This window comes from Coregonus clupeaformis, unplaced genomic scaffold (assembly GCF_020615455.1).
Source record: "Coregonus clupeaformis isolate EN_2021a unplaced genomic scaffold, ASM2061545v1 scaf0330, whole genome shotgun sequence".
NCBI classification, from domain to species: domain Eukaryota; kingdom Metazoa; phylum Chordata; class Actinopteri; order Salmoniformes; family Salmonidae; genus Coregonus; species Coregonus clupeaformis.
The window spans coordinates 24,631-45,254 of NW_025533785.1; the positions used below are offsets into that span (position 1 = coordinate 24,631).

A 20,624-nucleotide genomic window follows, 5' to 3' on the forward strand; every position below is an offset into this window, starting at 1 on the left:
AAGCAATGCTTCCACAGGAAATAATATAATACGTTTTGAAAATATCATTAATGCAATGCCAAGCAGTGACTGCATAGCAGTATGTGAGCAATAAAAGTTGGGGCGTGTTCATTAGGCACTGAAGGGAAGAAAACGACAAATGAGTCGTTCAATAAGAAACGCTCATTTTCTTTTTCAGTTTTAAAACTTTTTTCCATTGCGTGCCCTAATGAACACGACCCTGGTAACACCTCACATTACAGTAGCCTCATATCAGTCTAACTTCAGTGGAGTAACTGGAAGTATCTGATTACATACAGCTCTGCAGAATTCACAACTATTTACGCTTTAGCCAAGTCATTATTAATTCTTCATAAAATATATACAGTACTATGCCTACAAGTTTGCACAGGCCTATTGACCAGACGGACCAGTTACTTGACAGTAGACTACCAATCTCAACTCCAAGGCCTGGATTCACAAAACACTTCTAAAGAAAAAATAAGCTTCTTAAGAAAATTTTAAAAAAAAGTCCATAATATTGTTCATAAGTGCAATTCCTCAAAAATATTCGTAAGAATTCATGATTTTCTTAGAACCTCTCAAATATATTCTTATGAAAGTTTGTGAATTCGGGCCCAGTCTCTCTTTATCTGAAGCCACTGTAATGTATTTGGTGAGTGACAGGACAGGTCAGATAGACAGGTCAGTCTCTGGAGTGTCTGTGTCTGACATGGCTCTGGGACTGGTAGGACTGATGGCACCACTCTCCTCAGGGATACTGTGGGAGGAGTCCCTGTTCACACTGGCATTGAGACACAGCACAGCAGCGCCTGTATGGATGAGACAAAATGGAGACCATGCTCATTTTCAGCAGGAGATAACAGGATAAAGTATTTTGAAACGGAGGTGCCATATCATACATGAACTTGACCAATTAGAACCCAAAGTGTTTTTGTACGTTGTCTGGCCTACTAGATACCACCCATGACTAACATCTTATAAAAAGGGAATGTATGTGTGCAATAAAAATACTTGAACTAACATAAATAACAAAATGCTAAAGAAATACACTCTGGTTTATGAATAAATAAATGAAAACATATGGAAGGTGTCTGGTATTTGAATTCACAAACTTTGAGTCTGAGGAGTGACATAATTTGGTAATTACTGTAATGGTTGAGGGGAGCAGTGTGTGTGTGTGTGTGTGTGTTTGTTCATATCCCTTACGGTCCATCTCATAAACACAGCTGTCACTGTGAGCCTCTGTGTCCGAACAAGTCCGTGTCCTCCTCTGGGTTGACCTTTGACCTGATAACACACCCTCCTTTGGCGGGAGGCCAGACCTGGAAATGACAAAGGCTTCACTTAGAAACACAGCTCCGGGATGAAGTTTCCCCTAGATACAGATCTAGGATCAGCTTCCCCAACCCTAACCGTTAGTGGGGGAAATATCAAACTGTCCCAAGATCAGCGTCTAAGGGCAAATTCACCCCCTACACCTAGAAGCACACGGGTAATGACAAGGACCTTTGTTTGTAGTAGAAACAGTGGAATGTTTTCTGCACGCAAGAATACCTGTCGAAATTGTACGTGCCCGGGGTGATTTATGGACCACTTCATCTGCAAATGAAAAAAGGAAATGGACACCGTTAGTACCTGTGCCTATCACTGAATATCAAGGACTTTAAAATGACAAAATATGATTCCTACATTGAGCCTATTCACAGCAGCATAAAAGCTAACAACATCCACAATTGTGGTACATTCCAAAACCGGTGTCTAAAAAGTAAGTAACATAGGTAACTAAAACACTGTCTCTGTTCAAGTCTACAGAAGCCCTGAAGCCTGAGGCAAACAAGTTTAAAAAACATAGACTCTTGGAATTCTCTCATTAGAACGACTTAGTATCTCGTTCGAATTACTTAGTATCTCGTTTGTCATTAATTAATTTTGTCTAATTAGGTCTAATTTCTTATGCAGCTTTTCAGACCGTGTAATGGTTGCTGCAGCCATTTCAACCATTGATATGATTATTAATTGACAGTTATTTTATAGCCTAAAGCAGGGCTGCTTTTGAATGCCAGAGCATATATGTAGGCCGTGGAGCAGAGCTTAATTTGAGCAGATAAAAAAAATTGTGTCGGGCTTCTCTCCCGCTCCAATGTCACTATGGTACTGCTCAGCCAAACTCTGGGCATGCTCTGCCTAGCATTTTTCGTTTATTATTTAGCCTACCTCACCCACAGTAGCCTATATCTAGTTTATATTCTACTTTCTAACTATAGGAAATGTCAGTTTCCAATTTTGAAGGACTTCAAATGTATTAACAGATGTTTTAGGTAGTAATTTTTTTTCCTGGAATAGAAACACCATAATATAAATCAATTTAATTAAGCTAAAATATCAGAAATAAATTGTAAATAATAAAAGCCACTATGAGCTTCTTTTCATAAATAAAAGGTAATAATCTCAAACTGCCGTGGTCAAATGATTTGCGCACAGCAACAAGCATGAACAAGCATCACATGTGCACTGAGCATGGGAAATGTGCTCTACAAATGTCTTATAATTATTATAAAGACAGAAAAATCCACATGTAAAAGCTTAATTACATAAAGGAATATTAGTGAGAATATAGCCATAATATAGACAAGAGAAAGAAGAATGGAATATATTTGAAAAGTCTAAAATGGAAAAATACATTGAGATGAAGCCGCCACCGTATGTGGATGCTATTTCCAAAAAAATCTATTACATTTAAGTCGGGACCGGCAGCAGGACAGTGTCACAAGGCTACATAGTCGTAGGGCTACACTTCTGGAGGGAATACACAGCCGTCCTTGATTGTGAGCTAAAATTAAATGTTGAATTAAATGTGTGCGACACAACAGGTAAACAACAGTTTTCCATCAATGTAGGGAGGTAACGTGATATCATAAGGAAATTGCTTAGACCGCATTTACCGGTAGGACTAGTTATCTTATGTGATCTGGCAGAGAAATAGCCTGTAAGTGATTTAACAGTAGCCTAAAGTAAAGTATCCATCACCAACTTTAGAGATAATAGGCTGGTTTATGCTGCGAACAACATGCTTTTATTAGCCTACCAGAATCACCTACAAACATAGGTTTGTGATATAGGCCTTTAATTGAATTTAATTGTTATAGCCTACAGTTTACAATAAGAGGAAAAAATACATTTAATCACTGAAATAAAATGAAGAAATAGTCAACTTTCATGACATTTCGTTTAATCTTTAAAGTGTTGGCTAATGGTTTACTGAAACAAGGAGGCTATCCGATTTTCAATAGCACCGATGACAATAACCTATTAACTTGATGATAAGGCAAAGCATAAAATATTGATTTGAAAGCATCCTTGAGAAGGAGCGCTTGAGAGGGAGAACCATGCGTAATGGATGGATTTGGCGGAAGTGTTGCAAAATAAATCCTCGCATTGCAGGGATCCACTTGATTTTTGAATGACTACCTCATCTATGTACCCCACACATACAATTATCTGTAAGGTCCCTCAGTCGAACAGTGAATTTCAAACACAGGCTCAACCACAAAGACCAGGGAGGTTTTACAATGCCTCGCAAAGAAGGGCACCTATTGGTAGATGGATAAATATAAAATAAAAACAGACATTGAATATCCCTTTGAGCATGGTGAAGTTATTAATTACACTTTGGATGGTATATCAATACACCCAGTCACTACAAACATAAAGGCGTCCTTCCTAACTTAGTTGCCAGGGATTTCACCATAAGGCCAATGGTGACTTTAAAACAGTTACAGAGTTTAATGGCTGGTGATAGGAGAAAACTGAGGATGGACCCACAACATTGTAGTTACTCCACAATACTAACCTAATTGACAGAGTGAAAATAAGGAAGCCTGTACAGATTTTTTTTTCTCCAAAACATGCATCCTGTTTTTTTATTTTATTTTTATTTTACCTTTATTTAACTAGGCAAGTCAGTTAAGAACAAATTATTATTTACAATGACGGCCTACAAGGCACTAAAGTAATAATGCAAAAAATGTGGCAAAGCAATTAACTTTTTCCTGAATACAAAGTGTTATGTTTGGGGCAAATCCAATACAACACATTATTGAGTACCACTCTCTCCATATTTGCAAGCATACTGGTGGCTGCATCATGTTATGGGTATGCTTGTAATCATTAAGCACTGGGGAGTTTTTCAGGATAAAAAAGAAATGGAATGGAGCTAAGCACAGGCAAAATCCTAGAGGAAAACCTGGTTCAGTCTCCTTTCCACCAGACACTGGGAGATTAATCCAACTTTCAGCAGGACAATAACCTAAAACACAAGGCCAAATCTACACTGGAGTTGTTTACCAAGAAGGCAGTTTATGTTCATGAGTGGCCGAGTTACAGTTTTGACTTAAATCTGCTTGAGAATCTATGGCAAGACCTCAAAATGGTTGTCTAGCAATGATCAACAACCAATTTGACAGAGCTTGAAGAATTTAGAAAATAATAATGAGCAAATACTGCACAATCCAGGTGTGGAAAGCTCTTAGAGACTTACCCAGAAAGACTCACATCTGTAATTGCTCCCAAAGTTGATTCTAACATGTATTGACTCAGGGGGTTGAATACTTATCTAATCAAGATAAATTAGTGTTTTATTTACCAATCATTTTTACAAATGCTATAATTTTTCTTCCATTTTGACATTACAAAGTATTTAGTGTAGATCGTTTCCATTTTAATCCCACTTTTGTAACACAACAAAATGTGGAAAAAGTCAAGGGGTGTAAATACTTTCTGAAGGCAATGTAATTAAACAGTATTTTAGCGACTGCAGATTACCATGGTGGAGCTGTTTTTACGCAATAATCTATGTTCTCTTTTGGTGATATCACAATTGTGCATGCCCTTGGTGACATGTGTGTTCGATTACAGGCAAAAAGCTGGTTTGTAGTGAGTCTCTTATAGAATGTTTGATAATTCAGTTGCCTGAGTACTTCAGTTTTATAGACAGCATATTCTTGTACAGTAACAGCACCTCCCTTGTCCACTGGGTGGATGACTATAGATGTGTCATTCTGGAGATTTAAGGGCTTGTTTCTCAGAGCGGGTAAAGTTATTCCTAACATAGGGTTATGAACTGTAACTCAGTAAAATCTTTGGAAATTGTTGCATGTTGCATTCATATTTTGGTTTAGCATACATAGGGGTATGTATGGCATATGCTATGGATTAAGTCAAGCAAGGATGCAGCACATTGAAAAAGAGATAAGACATCTGGGTAGTGTTCATTAGGTATCAAATGGGAGAAAACGGTTTGAAACAGGGAGTGACAACCTGGAATTCTCCAATATGAAATGCTCATTTTGCAATCCGCTTTTAAAACACTGTCTGTTGCATGCCCTAATGAACACACCCTTGTAATGAAGCTGTACGGAGCATGGTGAAGTTGCCCCTAGACGTTGATCACGGGTCAGTTTAGCATTTTCCCAACTAATAGGATTGGGGGAGGGGAATTGGATCCTAGATCTGTACCTAGGGGAAACTTCACCCCGGAGCTAGACAGTACGTTGAATACCATCCTACCCGGGCCATCTGTACTGGGGACGGAGAAACAGGGGACATCATCATGTCATCTGGAGGGTTCAACAGCACCATGTCTGTCTTGAACTTGGAGTTGGCCATCTTCATACATTCTTCCAGTGTTTTGATGAAGGTGTTACACGTGGCACTCAGTAAAGAGGAGGCTTCATTCAGAGTCTGGAGCAACAAAGAAAACACAAGGAGAGGCGAATCAGTCAACTACAATTGGAGATTGGGCACAGACAAAAATAAAGACCTAAATATACACAATATTAAGCCTAATATATTAGCTTGATACTACACTGACGCGTCTCAGACCTTCCTAGGTGGTGTGAAGAAACTGCTCTGTTTAAATTGGCGACACATTTGGTGACCGACCCTTTGACTTGGCTGTGCAGGTTATATTTTTAATTGGACATACCAGTGCAAGTTGCACATTCTACCTGGTCACCTCAATCAACACTTCAACTGTTTTGGGTGGATAAAACCATGCTTTTGTCAAACAGTAAAGTGCATTATCCTCATGGTTCCTGTAATGAAAGTGCCCTGCCACTGTGCCTGTTTCGCTGGGGCCGGCTGATGAAATGAGTGAGTCTCTCACACCCTCTTCTCCCCCTCGTGCACCCCGAAAAAGCATTAAAACATGTAAAACACAACATTGGAAGCAAGCTGTTGTCCATGCAAAAGAGAGGAGGGTCTCTGCTTTCTGTAGGTATACTTTTTATTTCTCAACTCTCAATATTTAGCTCAAAACACACTTTTTTACAATCAAGATATCTGATATGACTTTGAAATACGGAGCTGCCGAAATGCACATCGTCCATCGCGAGTGCACTAGGTCTCATTGGGTACGTTTTTTTAGGACATTTAATTTACTGTTAGATTAATACATGGCAACTAGCAGTAGGTGTTATATTTTGAGTTAGCAATCTAGCTAATGTGTTTGAAATTTTGTGAATTAGTACCAATTGAATTAGGCCTGTATGTCATATTAGTGAACATAAACATGAAGGCAAAACATTTTTATTCTGGAGTCCTATTTTGACAGTAAAACATAACAATAATAGCCTAATTATCAACCCCAAATTCATGACAATCACTGGATTATGTTGCATATCAAAAATATCTGCTTGACATGTTATATGTAACAACTTATATATTGAACACTATATCAGTCTATTACACTTTTAATAAAGCATTGTACATTGAAATTACTTTCTAAGATAATTTTTCTATTGCGTGACCCTCAAAAAACAAATGTTGGGGTGCGACCAAATCGTGGGCTGAAAACTGAAAAGTCACTGGCACCAGTGCCACCATGTGGAAATGTTAGTCTGGAGCCCTGATTTAACATAATTAACTTAATTTCTGTATCCATCAAAACAAAATGTATACATATTTTTGTTGTCTGTTTTTATTTCCCAACCCCAGACACACCAAACACGATGAGTGCCTTGCTCAAGGGCACAACTGCAGTACCAGCTTGCACCAGATATTTTCTCGCCAGCCCAGGGATTTGCACCGGCAACCCTCCAGATCTTGGCCTGTCGCTCTGATCTCGAAGGTACAGTGGCACTACCACCATTTAATTTGGGGTAGATGAAGAGTAAAATAACAAACACACCCACTCTGGTGATTTCTGACAGCCAACACTGGGCTGCATTCAATGGCACCCTATTCCACACAGTGCACTACTTTTGACCAGGGCCCATAGGTCTCTGGTCAAAAGAAGTGCAGTATGTAGGGAATAGGGTGCCATTTGGGACACAGCCTAGCTGAAACAATGCAGGTATAGTTACCTCCGAGCTGGAATTGAAGTGGTCTCCTTCCTGGTCCTCCTGGTCCACAGACTCCTTTATTGTGTGGACCTGCTGCATTAGCAAGTCACAGTAGAGACGCAGCTCAGACATCTTCGTTTTCAGAGATTCTGTCGTCTCTGTTATTTCTTCCAATCAAAAAAATAGAACACTGTTATTTTAGTGATAGGCCGTTTAAGGTAAGGTACTGTAACTCTAACCTGGTCAGTGGTCCTAGATCTGTTGGTCCTCTTCCCTCTAGGATTTTTTTCAGCAGCAGTGGCATAGTTAGCGGTGGGGGGTCTTCCTGCGGGGGAGATGGGGTCTTTCTGGGACATACATCTATACATCTCCATACATTTTTTTTACAGTTGCGGCCACGATTGCGATATCCATAAAGGGGAAACACTGCTCTTGCCAACTTCATTGCTGTAATTTGGCATCACAATTCCATAAGGAGTACTCAGCAAGAGAGCATAAACAGACTGGCATCCAGGCTAAGGTAACACATGATCACTCATTTAAGGTTGTTTTTAGTCCGGTTCCCTTTTTTAGGGCAATGTGAACACAAAGCTCCCCCAGGTTCGCTTTGTCATTATTCCCGCACCACACACTAGACTACTGCAACACTGTTTCCCCTGCCATACCCCCTCACATTGGTGCCACAAAAGAGAGATGATGATGTGAAGGTTCGTGGAAAAAAACGGTGCCGTTTTGGATATTGATTAGCGATTGTCAAGGATGGAGAGAAATTCCCAAATATGTGTTGAGATTTGTACTGACACGATGTTCAGATTATTTGTTTGCAATATGTGATTTCTAGGTTAAGAGAGCTTCCTACGCTGTTTATTTGATTCTGGGGTTTGAATTGTGTGAGAAGACAACCTATTTGGTCAATATTCTAGCCCAAATGCCAGCAGATGGCGATATTGAGTTGTTGAAAACGACTCAATATCCAAAGACTCAATATCGCCATCTGCCAGCCTTTGGGCTAGTGAGATTCACAACATAGGGTACAAAAATGAAGGTCCTCGCTACCTGGGAACCTTGGGATGTCCCAACTCTGACATTACCCCATTGAAGTTGACATTTAAAATGGTTAAGGTTAAGGGTAGGATTTAGGGTAGGGACCTCCCAAGGATCACAGATACCACTAACCTCAAAATCAATGCTAGCTGTTAAAGGGGCAGTAGCCTACATTGGGTGTAAAATGTTCAATGGTGAAGGTGCATAAATATGGGCCCCCATGTACTTACCAAAGATGGCCCCCATGTACTTACAACAAACTCCTCATTTGCTGAGTTCGCCGTAATGTAAAGTGCTCTCCGTTACTATTTTTTTGTATTGGAATTAGTGCCTTCAGAAAGTATTCATAGGCCTTGACTTATTACACATTTTGTTGTGTTACAGCCTGAATTCAAAATGGATTAAATTGACTGTTTTTCCTCACCCATCTACACACCATACCCCATAATGACTAAGTGAAAACATGTTTGTTTTTTATGTATGCACATTTATTGAAAATTAAACACAGAAAAACTCATTTACATCAGTATTCACACCCCTGAGTTAATACTTTGTAGAAACACCTTTGGCAGCGATTACAGCTGTGAATCTTTCTGGGTAAGTCTCTAAGCGCTTTCCACACCTGGATTGTGCAACATTATTCTTTCAAATTTCTTCAAGCTCTGTCAAATTGGTTGTTGATCATTGTTAGACAAACCATTTTCAGGTCTTGCCATAGATTTTCAAGAAGATTTAAGTCAAACTGTAACTCAGCCACATTCACTGTCTTCTTGGTAAACAACTCCAATGTAGATTTGGCCATGTGTTTTAAGTTATTGTCCTCCTGAAAGGTGAATTCATCTCCCAGTGTCTGGTGGAAAGGAGACTGAACCAGGTTTTCCTCTAGGATTTTGCTCCATTCTGTTTATTTTTTATCCTGAAAAACTCCCCAGTCATAAACGATTATAAGCATACACAAACATGATGCAGCCACCATTATGCTTGAAAATATGGAGAGTGGTACTCAGTAATGTGTTGTATTGGATTTGCCTCAAACATAACACTTTGCATTATTACTTTAGTGCCTTGTTGCAAACAGGATGCATGTTTTGGAGAAGAAAAAAATAAATATGTACAGGCTTCCTTCTTTTCACTCTGTCAATTAGGTTAGTATTGTGTAGTAACTTACAATGTTGTTAATCCATCCTCAGTTTTCTCTTATGACAGCCATTAAACTCTGTTTTAAAGTCACCATTGGCCTCATGGTGAAATAAATCCCTGCACGGTTTCCTTCCTCTCCGGTAAAATTAATTAAAATTAATATGCCATTTAGCAGACGCATTTATCCAAAGCGACTTACAGTCATGTGTGCATAAATTTTTACGTATGGGTGGTCCCGGGGATCGAACACACTACCCTGGCGTTACAAGCGCCATGCTCTACCAATTGAGCTATAGAGGACCTAACTAAGTTAGGAAGGATGCCTGTATGTTTGTAGTGACTGGGTGTATTGATACACCATCCGAAGTGTAATTAATAACTTCACCATGCTCAAAGGGATATTCAATGTCTGTTTTTTATTTTGTAATCATCTACCAATCAGTGCCCTTCTTTGCAAGGCATTGGAAACCTCCCTGGTCTTTGTGGTTGAATCTTTGTTTGAAATTCACTGCTCAACTGAGGGACCTTACAGATAATTGTATGTGTGGGGGACAAAGATGAGGTAGTCATTAAAAATAATGTTAAACACTTATTGCACACAGAGTGAGTTCATGCAACTTATGTGACTTTTTAACAATTATTCTACTCCTGAACTTATTTAGGCTTGCCATATCAAAGGGGTTGAATACTTATTGACTCAAGCCAATTTGTAAAAAATTTAAAAAAACATAATTCCACTTTGACATTATGGGGTATTGTTTGTAGGCCAATGTCAAAAAATCTAAATTCTATCCTTTTTAAATTCAGGTTTACCCAATAAATTACTGGGAGCTTGAGTGTGCGGCTCTCTTTATCTATTTTTATAGCCTACAAATTCAGGCAGTAACACAACAAAAATGTGGAAAAGGTCAAGGGGTGTGAATACTTTCTGAAGGCACTGTACATGATCCCAATTCTAGTTCCAAGACAGCGGTAATTAGAAAAAAATGGAAAAGTAGATTGTGCTGATTTATAGGCACATTGAATGAACCATGTCGCGCCGTAGTTTAAAAAGTATTTGGATAGCGCCCAAACAAAGACATCATATCTGAATTCCTCCATCATTATGCACCTTTGCCATTACAGCATTATTTTATCTGCAGTATTCTTCTGCTATTTATTCTGTTACCAATAATATTTACATGCTAATATTATCTTCTAATTATAATTATTATGTCTAATCTTTTAACTAAATGCAATCTATCAGCTTCCAAAGTGTAAGTTTCAAGGAGGTGTTGTTGCCAATCCTCACAGCCTGTGGTCTGGCCGTCAGAAAGTCCATGATCCAGTTGCAGAGGGTGGTGTTCAGACCCAGGGCTCTGAGTTTGGTGTCGAGCTTGGAGGGGAACAATAGTGTTGAATGCTGAACTGTAGTCAATGAACAGCATTCTCACATAGGTGTTTCTCTTGTCCAGATGTGTTACGGCCGGTGAACAGTGATGAAAATGGCATCTTCCGTGGATCTGTTGGAGTGGTAGGAACATTGGAGAGGGTCCAGTGTGTCTGGCATGCTGGCCTTGATGTGAGCCATGACCAGCCTCTCGAAGCACTTCATGATGACAGAGGTGAGCGTGACGGGACGATAGTCATTTGGGCATGTCACCTTGTTTTTTTGGGGCACTGGGACCATGGTGGGCTTAAATCAGTTGGGGACTACAGTCTGGGACATGTTGAAGATGTCAGACAAGACGCCCGCCTGCTGGTCAGCACACACTCAGAGGACCACGACCAGAGATGCCATCTGCGCGACGGCTTTGTGAGTATTTTGAGAGTTTTCCTCACGTCAGCCTCGGAGAGCAAAAGCACATGGTCGTCCGGAGCAGCGAGTCTTCCTAGATGGCTCGATATTGTCTGTCTCGAAGCGAGCACAGAATTTGTACACCTCTGCCTGGGAGGGGAGGCGTCAGTGGGCACTGCACAGCTGGATTTGCTGTAGTAGTCTGTGATAGTCTGTAGTGCTTGCCACATGCGTTGCGAGTCTGAGTTGTCGAACATGAATTAATGTTTGAGTCTATTGTCTTTTTGCGTCCCTCGTACCTGTAAGTACATATATCTAGCTGTCCGATAACACGATCTGATGGAATTGCATGTCCTGCACTGTAAAAACTCAAAATGCACTGAGTGAATGTTTGAAAAAGATCCTGGTCCCTTTCTTAACATAGCAATGTGAATGCAAAGAGGACTCGGACCACAAAATACAGTACCAGTCAACAGTTTGGACACACCTACTCATTCAAGGGTTTTTCTTTATTTTTACTGTTTTCTACTTTTTAGAATAATAGTGAAGACATCAAAACTATGGTAAATAACACATATGGAATCATGTAGTAAAAAAGTGTTAAACAAATCAAAATATATTGTATATTTGAGATTCTTCAAATAGCCCCCATTTGCTTTGATGACAGCTTTGCACAACCAGCTTCACCTGGAATGCTTTTCCAACAGACTTGAAGGAGTTCCCACATATGCTGAGCACTTGTTAGCTGGTTTTCTTAACTCTGCAGTCCGACTCATCCCAAACCAATTGGGTTGAGGTCGGGGGATTGTGAAGGCCAGGTCATCTGATGCAGCACTCCATCACTATCCTTCTTGGTAAAATAGCCCTTACACAGCCTGGAGGTGTGTTGGGTCATTGTCCTGTTGAAAAACAAATGATAGTCCCACTAAGCCCAAAACCAGATGGGATGGCTGTATCACTGCAGAATGTTGTGGTACCCATGCTGGTTAAGTGTGCCTTTAATTCTAAATAAATCAGAGACATTGTCACCAGCAAAGCACCCCCACACCTCCTCCTCCATGCTTTACGCTGGGAACTACACATGCGGAGATCATCCGTTCACCCATACCGCGTCTCACAAAGACACAGCGGTTGGAACCAAAAATCTCAAATTTGGACAAATTTCCACCTGTCTAATGTTCATTGCTCGTGTTTCTTGGCTCAAAGGTCTCTTCTAATTATTGGTGTCCTTTAGTAGTGGTTTCTTTGCAGGAATTTGACCATGAAGGCCTGATTCACACAGTCCCCTCTGAACAGTTGATGTTGAGATGTGTCTGTGACTTGAACTCCGTGAAACATTTATTTGGGCTGCAATTTCTGAGGCTGGTAACTCTAATGAACTTATCCTCTGCAGCAGAGGTAACTCTGGGTCTTCCATTCCTGTGGCGGTCTTCATGAGAGCCAGTTTCATCATAAGCGCTTTGATGGTTTCTGTGACTGCACTTGAAGAAACTTTCAAAGTTCTTGAAATTGTTCATATTGACTGACCTTCATGTCTTAAAGTAATGATGGACTGTCGTTTCCGTTTGCTTATTAGAGCGTTCTTGCCATAATATGGACTTGGTATTTTACCAAATACTATCTTCTGTATACTCCCCTACCTTGTCACAACACAACTGGTCAGCTCAAACGCATTAAGAAGGAAAGAAATTCCACAAATTAACTTTTCAGAATGCATTCCAGGTGACTACCTCATGAAGCTGGTTGAGAGAATGCCAAGAGTGTGCAAAGCGTCATCAAGGCAAAGGGTGGCTATTTGAAGAATCTCAAATATAAAATATATTTTGATTTGTTTAACACTTTCTTGGTTATTACATGATTCCATATGTGTTATTTCATAGTTTTGATGTCTTCACTACTATTCTACAATGTAAAAATTAGTACAAATAAAGAAAAACCCTTGAATGAGTAGGTGTGTCCAAACTTTTGACTGGTAGTGTAGGTGAAGTGAACTGGAGTTGAGTCCTCATTCAAAGGCAAGGGCAGTGTGAATACAAAGAGAACTGAGTTATGTAGCTTTTTTTTACGCCAAAGTTCACTTTTAAAGAGGACTGAGATCAGTTATTTTAAAGAGGACAATATGTGAAAACACCCTAAAGGATAGGCCTATACAGTACATGTTCGATTAGGGCACTGAATGACAACGCATGTTAATGTGAGAGGGAGACAAGCACAGGGGAGGTAATGATGAATAAGAAATCACTGCTGGGTCAGTACCTTTTTTTCTTTGCCCCGTGTCAGCAAGGCCAGCTTTGGAACTTCCAAGTGCCACAAGCCACTTCTGACGTTCGGCAGCATTGACAGCTTTGACGTAAAAATGCTGCTCTCCTGGTATGATCAGTTCCAGTCTGGTATTGTCAGTGGGGTGAACTAATGAAAAAGATGTCAACACAACCCTTCAGCACTACAGTACAAGAATCAACCATAAATCAAGATGCAATAGCAAATACTACCTGTACTGAGATTAGAGGGGTTTAACTGGGCAATCTGGGATTTAAACAACAATAAAGCAGAAACCCCACCAATGTTTTGGTAAACAGCTGAGGGATGGGAGTGGAGAAATGTAACCACTATCAAATTCATAGGGTGAGTGGCACAATATAGGCCTTTCAGAAACAAATCATACCTTTGATTTCACAGACGGACATCTTAATACTTCCTTTGCTTCCTTTGCAGACATCATCTTGAGAATCATAGTAGGAAATGATCCCATCGTCTAAAACAAACCAGCGCGGCTGCCACCCTGCAATCATTTCAGATTAGCCTGGTTAGTTCTTCTTGCGCTGACAACTTCTGTTTTACAGGGTAGCTAGCTAGCTATCTTCCCTGTGCAGACAACTGATGAATCAGCCTAGCTAGATATCAATACAACCAACCATTATTACCAAGAACACCTAGTCAAACACTCTCTTCCAGGTAGTTTAAACTCAACTCCACGATTTACGATGGAGTTGAGCGGCGACTAGTGTGAGAAGGGTGCAATTGCGACCTGCAATTTGGGGCATTTATGCATGTGTGCATTCTTGCATTTGCAGGAAACCCTCTTTATACTTCTATTGGTCCATTTTTAAGCAAGGACTCCGGTACACAGGCGGGAGGCAGGGGGGCTCCAGCACAGTAGGTAGCAATAATGCACCATTACGATGGATGCAACTGCCGATAAACCCCACAGAAGAAGAGGCGGGGGCAACAACGGTAGCTGGCCATGGTAAACTGTGTCCTTCGCCCCCGCCTGTCGGACAATGTTTTCCTGCAGTTCTGTTAACGAGGGCGGGGGCAGATAGGTGCTAGATACAGTGAGGGAAAAAAGTATTTGATCCCCTGCTGATTTTATACGTTTGCCCACTGACAAAGACATGATCAGTCTATAATTTTAATGGTATGTTTATTTGAACAGTGAGAGACAGAATAACAACAACAACAAAAAAAAATTATAAATTGATTTGCATTTTAATGAGGGAAATAAGTATTTGACCCCTTAGCAAAACCCTTGTTGGCAATCACAGATGTCAGATGTTTCTTGTAGTTGGCCACCAGGTTTGCACACATCTCAGGAGGGATTTTGTTCCACTCCTCTTTGCAGATCTTCTCCAAGTCATTAAGGTTTTGAGGCTGACGTTTGGCAACTCGAACCTTCAGCTCCCTCCACAGATTTTCTATGGGATTAAGGTCTGGAGACTGGCTTGGCCACTCCAGGACCTTAATGTGCTTCTTCTTGAGCCACTCCTTTGTTGCCTTGGCCGTGTGTTTTGTGTCATGCTGGAATACCCATCCACGACCCATTTTCAATGCCCTGGCTGAGGGAAGGAGGTTCTCACCCAAGATTTGACTGTACATGGCCCCGCCCATCGTCCCCTTTGATGCGGTGAAGTTGTCCTGTCCCCTTAGCAGAAAAAACATCCCCAAAGCATAATGTTTCCACCTCCATGTTTGACGGTGGGGATGGTGTTTTGGGGTCATAGGCAGCATTCCTCCTCCTCCAAACAAGGCGAAGTTGAGTTGATGCCAAAGAGCTCCATTTTAGTCTCATCTAACCACAACACTTTCACCCAGTTCTCCCTCTGAATCATTCAGATGTTCATTGGCAAACTTCAGACGGGCCTATATATGTGCTTTCTTGAGCAGGGGGACCTTGCAGACGCTGCAGGATTTCAGTCCTTCACGGCGTAGTGTGTTACCAATTGTTTTCTTGGTGACTATGGTCCCAGCTGCCTTGAGATCATTGACAAGATCCTCCCGTGTAGTTCTGGGCTGATTCTCACCGTTCTCATGATCATTTGCAACTCCACAAGGTGAGATCTTGCATGGAGCCCCAGGCCGAGGGAGATTGACAATTATTTTGTGTTTCTTCCATTTGCGAATAATCGCACCAACTGTTGTCACCTTCTCACCAAGCTGCTTGGCGATGGTCTTGTAGCCCAGTCCAGCCTTGTGTAGGTCTACAATATTGTCCCTGACATCCTTGGAGAGCTCTTTGGTCTTGACCATGGTGGGAGAGTTTGGAATCTGATTGATTGATTGCTTCTGTGGACAGGTGTCTATTATACAGGTAACAAGCTGAGATTAGGAGCACTCCCTTTAAGAGTGTGCTCCCTAATCTCAGCTGATTGAGAGGGGGTCAAATACTTATTTCCCTAATTAAAATGCAAATCAATATAACATTTTTAACATGCGTTTTTCTGGATTTTTTTGTTGTTATTCTGTCTCTCACTGTTCAAATAAACCTACCATTAAAATTATAGACTGATCATTTCTTTGTCAGTGGGCAAACAAACAAAATCAGCAGGGGATCAAATACTTTTTTCCCTCACTGTAGCTAGTTAGCAAGCTAGGACTCCGGTACACAGCAAACAGGAGGCGGGATAGGTAGCTAGCTAGCACACCAGTTGACAGTGTCCTTCGCCCCGCCTGTTGGGATAGTGTTTTCCAGCAGTTCTGTTAATGACGGCGAGGGCAGGTGTTCAGCAAGCGGAGCAAAGGACACTATACACTAGCTAGCTAGTGGGATAGGTGGCTAGCTAGCACACCGGTAGACAGTATCCCTCGACCCTACCTGGCAGGCACTGCTTTGACGCAGTTCTGTTAACGATGGCGAGGCCAGGTGTTTGGCAAGCCGGATCAAAGGACACCGTGTGCTAGCTAGTTAACTGGGTCAATCCTACAATGTGGTGCCTGTTCTGTTGCCAGGAAATATTTGTTCTTATTTTAAAATGTGATTCCAAATATACAGTTGAAGTCTGAAGTTTACATACACCTTAGCCAAATACATTTAAACTCAGTTTTTCACAATTCTTGACATTTAATCCTAGTAAAAATTCCCTGTCTTAGGTCAGTTAGGATCACCACTTTATTTTAAGAATGTGAAATGTCAGAATAATAGTAGAGAGAATGATTTCTTTCAGCTTTTATTTCTTTCATCACATTCCCAGTGGGTCAGAAGTTTACATACACTCAATTAGTATTTGGTAGCATTGCCTTTAAATTGTTTAACTTGGGTCAAACGTTTCGGGTAGCCTTCCACAAGCTTCCCACAATAAGTTGGGTGATTTTTGGCCCATTCCTCCTAACAGAGCTGGTGTAACTGAGTTAGGTTTGTAGGCCTCCTTGCTCGCATACGCTTTTTCAGTTTTGCCCACACATTTTCTATAGGATTGAGGTCAGGGCTTTGTGATGGCCACTCCAGTACCTTGACTATGTTGTCCTTAAGCCATTTTGCCACAACTTTGGAAGTATGCTTGGGGTCATTGTACATTTGGAAGACCCATTTGCAACCAAGCTTTAACTTCCTGACTGATGTCTTAAGATGTTGCTTCAATATATCCACATAATTTTCCTTCCCTCATGATGCCATCTATTTTGTGAAGTGCACCAGTCTCTCCTGCAGCAAAGCACCCCCACAGCATGATGCTGCCACCCCCCATGCTTCACGGTTGGGATGGTGTTCTTCGACCGCAAGCAGCCCCTTTTTCCTCCAAACATAACGATGGTCATTATGGCCAAACAGTTCTATTTTTGTTTAATCAGACCAGAGTACATTTCTCCAAAACGTACGCTTTGTCTCCATGTGCAGTTGCAAACCGTAGTCTGGCTTTTATATGGTGGTTTTGGAGCAGTGGCTTCTTCCTTGCTGAGGGCCTTTCAGGTTATGTCGATATAATACGTATTTTACTGTGGATATAGATACTTTTGTACCGGTTTCCTCCAGTATCTTCACAAGGTCCTTTGCTGTTGTTCTGGGATTGATTTGCACTTTTCGCACCAAAAGTACGTTCATCTCTAGGAGACAGAACCCTCCTTCCTGAGCGGTATAAAATAATAATATAATATAATATAATATGTCATTTAGCAGACGCTTTTATCCAAAGCGACTTACAGTCATGCGTGCATACATTATTTTTTTATTTTTTTGTGTATGGGTGGTCCCGGGGATCGAACCCACTACCTTAGCGTTACAAGCGCCGTGCTCTACCAGTGAGTACAGAGGACCACAATGGTAGGACGGCTGCGTGGTCCCATGGTGTTTATACTTGCGTACTATTGTTTGTACAGATGAACGTGTTACATTCAGGCGTTTGGAAATTGCTCCCAAGGATGAACCAGACTTATGGAGGTCTACCATTTTTTTCCTGAGGTCTTGGCTGATTTCTTTTGATTTTCCCATGATGTCAAGCAAAGAGGCACTGAGTTTGAAGGTAGACTTGAAATACATCCACAGGTATACCTCCAATTGAATCAAATGATGTCAATTAGCCTATCAGAAGCTTCTAAAGCCATGATAACATTTTCTGGAATTTTTCCAAGCGTTTAAAGGCACAGTCAACTTAGTGTATGTAAACTTCTGACCCACTGGAATTGTGATACAGTGAAATATAAGTGAAATAATTTGTCTGTAAACAATTGTTGGAAAACTTACTTGTGTCATGCATAAAGTAGATGTCATAACCGACTTGCAAAACTATAGTTTGTTAACAAGAAATTGGAGTTTGAATAAACTGATATTTACACTTACTTTACCAGTTGTACATGCTGTTGGTCCTTTTGGTGGTAGGAGGTGGAGATATCCACAGGAAAGCGTTGTTTACCCCACTTTTTGTGGCGTCGGTGGGTTCTGTCGCTTGTATTTTCAATCTGTTGATGCATTGCACGTGATGCTCAATGTGTAAACAATAGCCGAACATAACCGAATGTAGTCGACCAAGCACATTTCTTCGCAATCAGCTGGAAGTGTTTGCCGCTCGTTAGGTTCGCCAAATCGGTAAGTGTTTGTCACATGCGAAAAGCATCAGTATTGAAAATAAAAACGATAAACAGACCAGCATTGGCCTACTTAAGGTCGGCTGGATAACACTACACTGTGGATATTTTGTCTCACATTCCCTATCTACAAAAGGACCAACCACACGGACAACTGGTAAAGTATGATTATATTCAGCATTCTGGCTTGTAGAGGTCGGTCAGAGGAAACTTTCCTGATCCGAACGCTAATTTCTGCCCGACATAGAATTCAATGCAATTCAACGTCGGGTCTTCAGGCTAGGATCCACCCTGTTATTATTATGCAATAACTGTATGGGATTATGCACTTAAAATGGATCTAACAAATGAAAAATATATTTTTCCCTAAAGTTATGAGGTTCAAAAGCTACCGCCATGTAGGAATGACCCAGCTAGGAGGACTCCAGTACACAGCAGGCGGGGCAACACCAGTAGATAGCTAGGCCACCGGTATTCTTCACCCCGAAAAACTCAGATAATACTTTTATTTCCCTTTTGACCACATTTTAATCACATAGACAATCAGGGAAAATCCAAAATATCAAAAGAGTCACAGAAGCATGAAGATAGCGTGCTCGAGACGGGCTGTTCATGCAGGAACCAATGGGACGCTCGGGGATGGGTAGTTTCTGCAAATGCAGGCACGCCCACATGCAGGAACACCCCGAATTGCGGGCCGCAATCACACACAATTGACTAGTGTGGGCAGACTGGCACTCCAATGTAACATAAAATGAAGTTTTTATTTAAAAACTACTGATTTCAGCACCCAAAGAATAGTCCGCAATTACACACGACATTGGTAATTGAATGTGACAGTTGCGCTCCAGTCCGCCCACAACGCTAGTCACAGCTCAACTCCATCGTAAATCGTGGAGTTGAGTTTTGTCGGTTAGGGCAGAGTTAGCCAGCTTACATAAGTGTAGGTTGCATCTTATAAATTAGCTACCTTAGACATATCAAATTACACAGAAAGGGCTATGAAGGGCAGACAATCAGATGTAGGCTGTGTATTTGAGCTAACGTTAGCTTGCTGAAGCTACATTTAATGCCAGTATGACAGCTATGCTAACGAGAGTCAAGCTAGCTAGATAAACTATAGACCAAACACATTCAATGCATAACGTTACCTGTCATATAATTTGTCCACTTATAGAGAACTCCTTCCATAATGTGCTTGCAGAAATACCACACGACCCACTTGTCCCCCAAAATCTCGTCGCTACCTAATACTGATACCAAAGCTAGCAAGCCATTTAGCTTGCCAACTTCATGATGCAAGCTAGCTAAAACCAAACTAAAGATATATGTTAATCTCACAGTAGATAATGCCATGTGAATGACTATGCGTCAGACAACAACACAGGGTGAATTCCGTTCATTTTGTTATTGAACTAGCGTTGAATAGCCGATTGCCAGCTGATTGCTTTCTACCTAGCTAGCTACATTTGTAAACAAATGTTGCTTGCTAGACTGCTGGCGGCACAAAATCGCGTCACTTCCATTTTGAGCCTTCAAAATACAAGCTCTCGTTTGATTTAGATGCTCTTTACTAACACAACTTTACACTCAATAATTATCCTACATGGAATAGACAGAAATAGTAATTGCGTCTTTTTTGTCTGCACTACGCCATGGTTCGTTGGACAAAGACTATGTGGAAAACGAACCGCGTATTATCTCATACAACAAAACGTATAAGATCTCCTAAACCTGTGTTAACCTCAGACCTTATTTTCGGCATTTATTCCAAAAACCCTATTCTTTCCCCATTAATTTTTCCCATAGGGTTTTAGGACTACAAACTGGCGAGCTCTATAATCGCTGTGATTTCATACCCCCTACTTTTGGTGAGATGAGGGAAGTGGGAAGGTAGGCCTGTAACTGGCAGGTCATCCAAGAAAGACGAGTAGGCGGCCAGTACATTGCAATAAAAACTATTTACCTTAGCTTCCCCTGTAAACTAAAGTGCATTTTAAAATTCCCAATAATATTTATCTATCCAG

The 20,624-nt window shown here is 40.9% G+C and overlaps 1 protein-coding gene across 1 annotated transcript; it reads right to left on the reverse strand.

Moving 5' to 3' along the window:
• Positions 1-284: 284 nt before the first annotated feature.
• On the reverse strand, positions 285-20,084 carry LOC121558845 (pleckstrin homology domain-containing family A member 3-like). The gene is given in 9 exon segments (XM_045214877.1): positions 285-812; positions 1,210-1,325; positions 1,558-1,580; positions 1,582-1,602; positions 5,569-5,742; positions 7,365-7,510; positions 13,561-13,713; positions 13,970-14,086; positions 19,749-20,084. Coding segments are annotated over 9 exon segments (1,095 nt in total). The 5' UTR covers positions 19,954-20,084; the 3' UTR covers positions 285-672.
• Between the last annotated feature and the right edge of the window lie 540 nt (positions 20,085-20,624).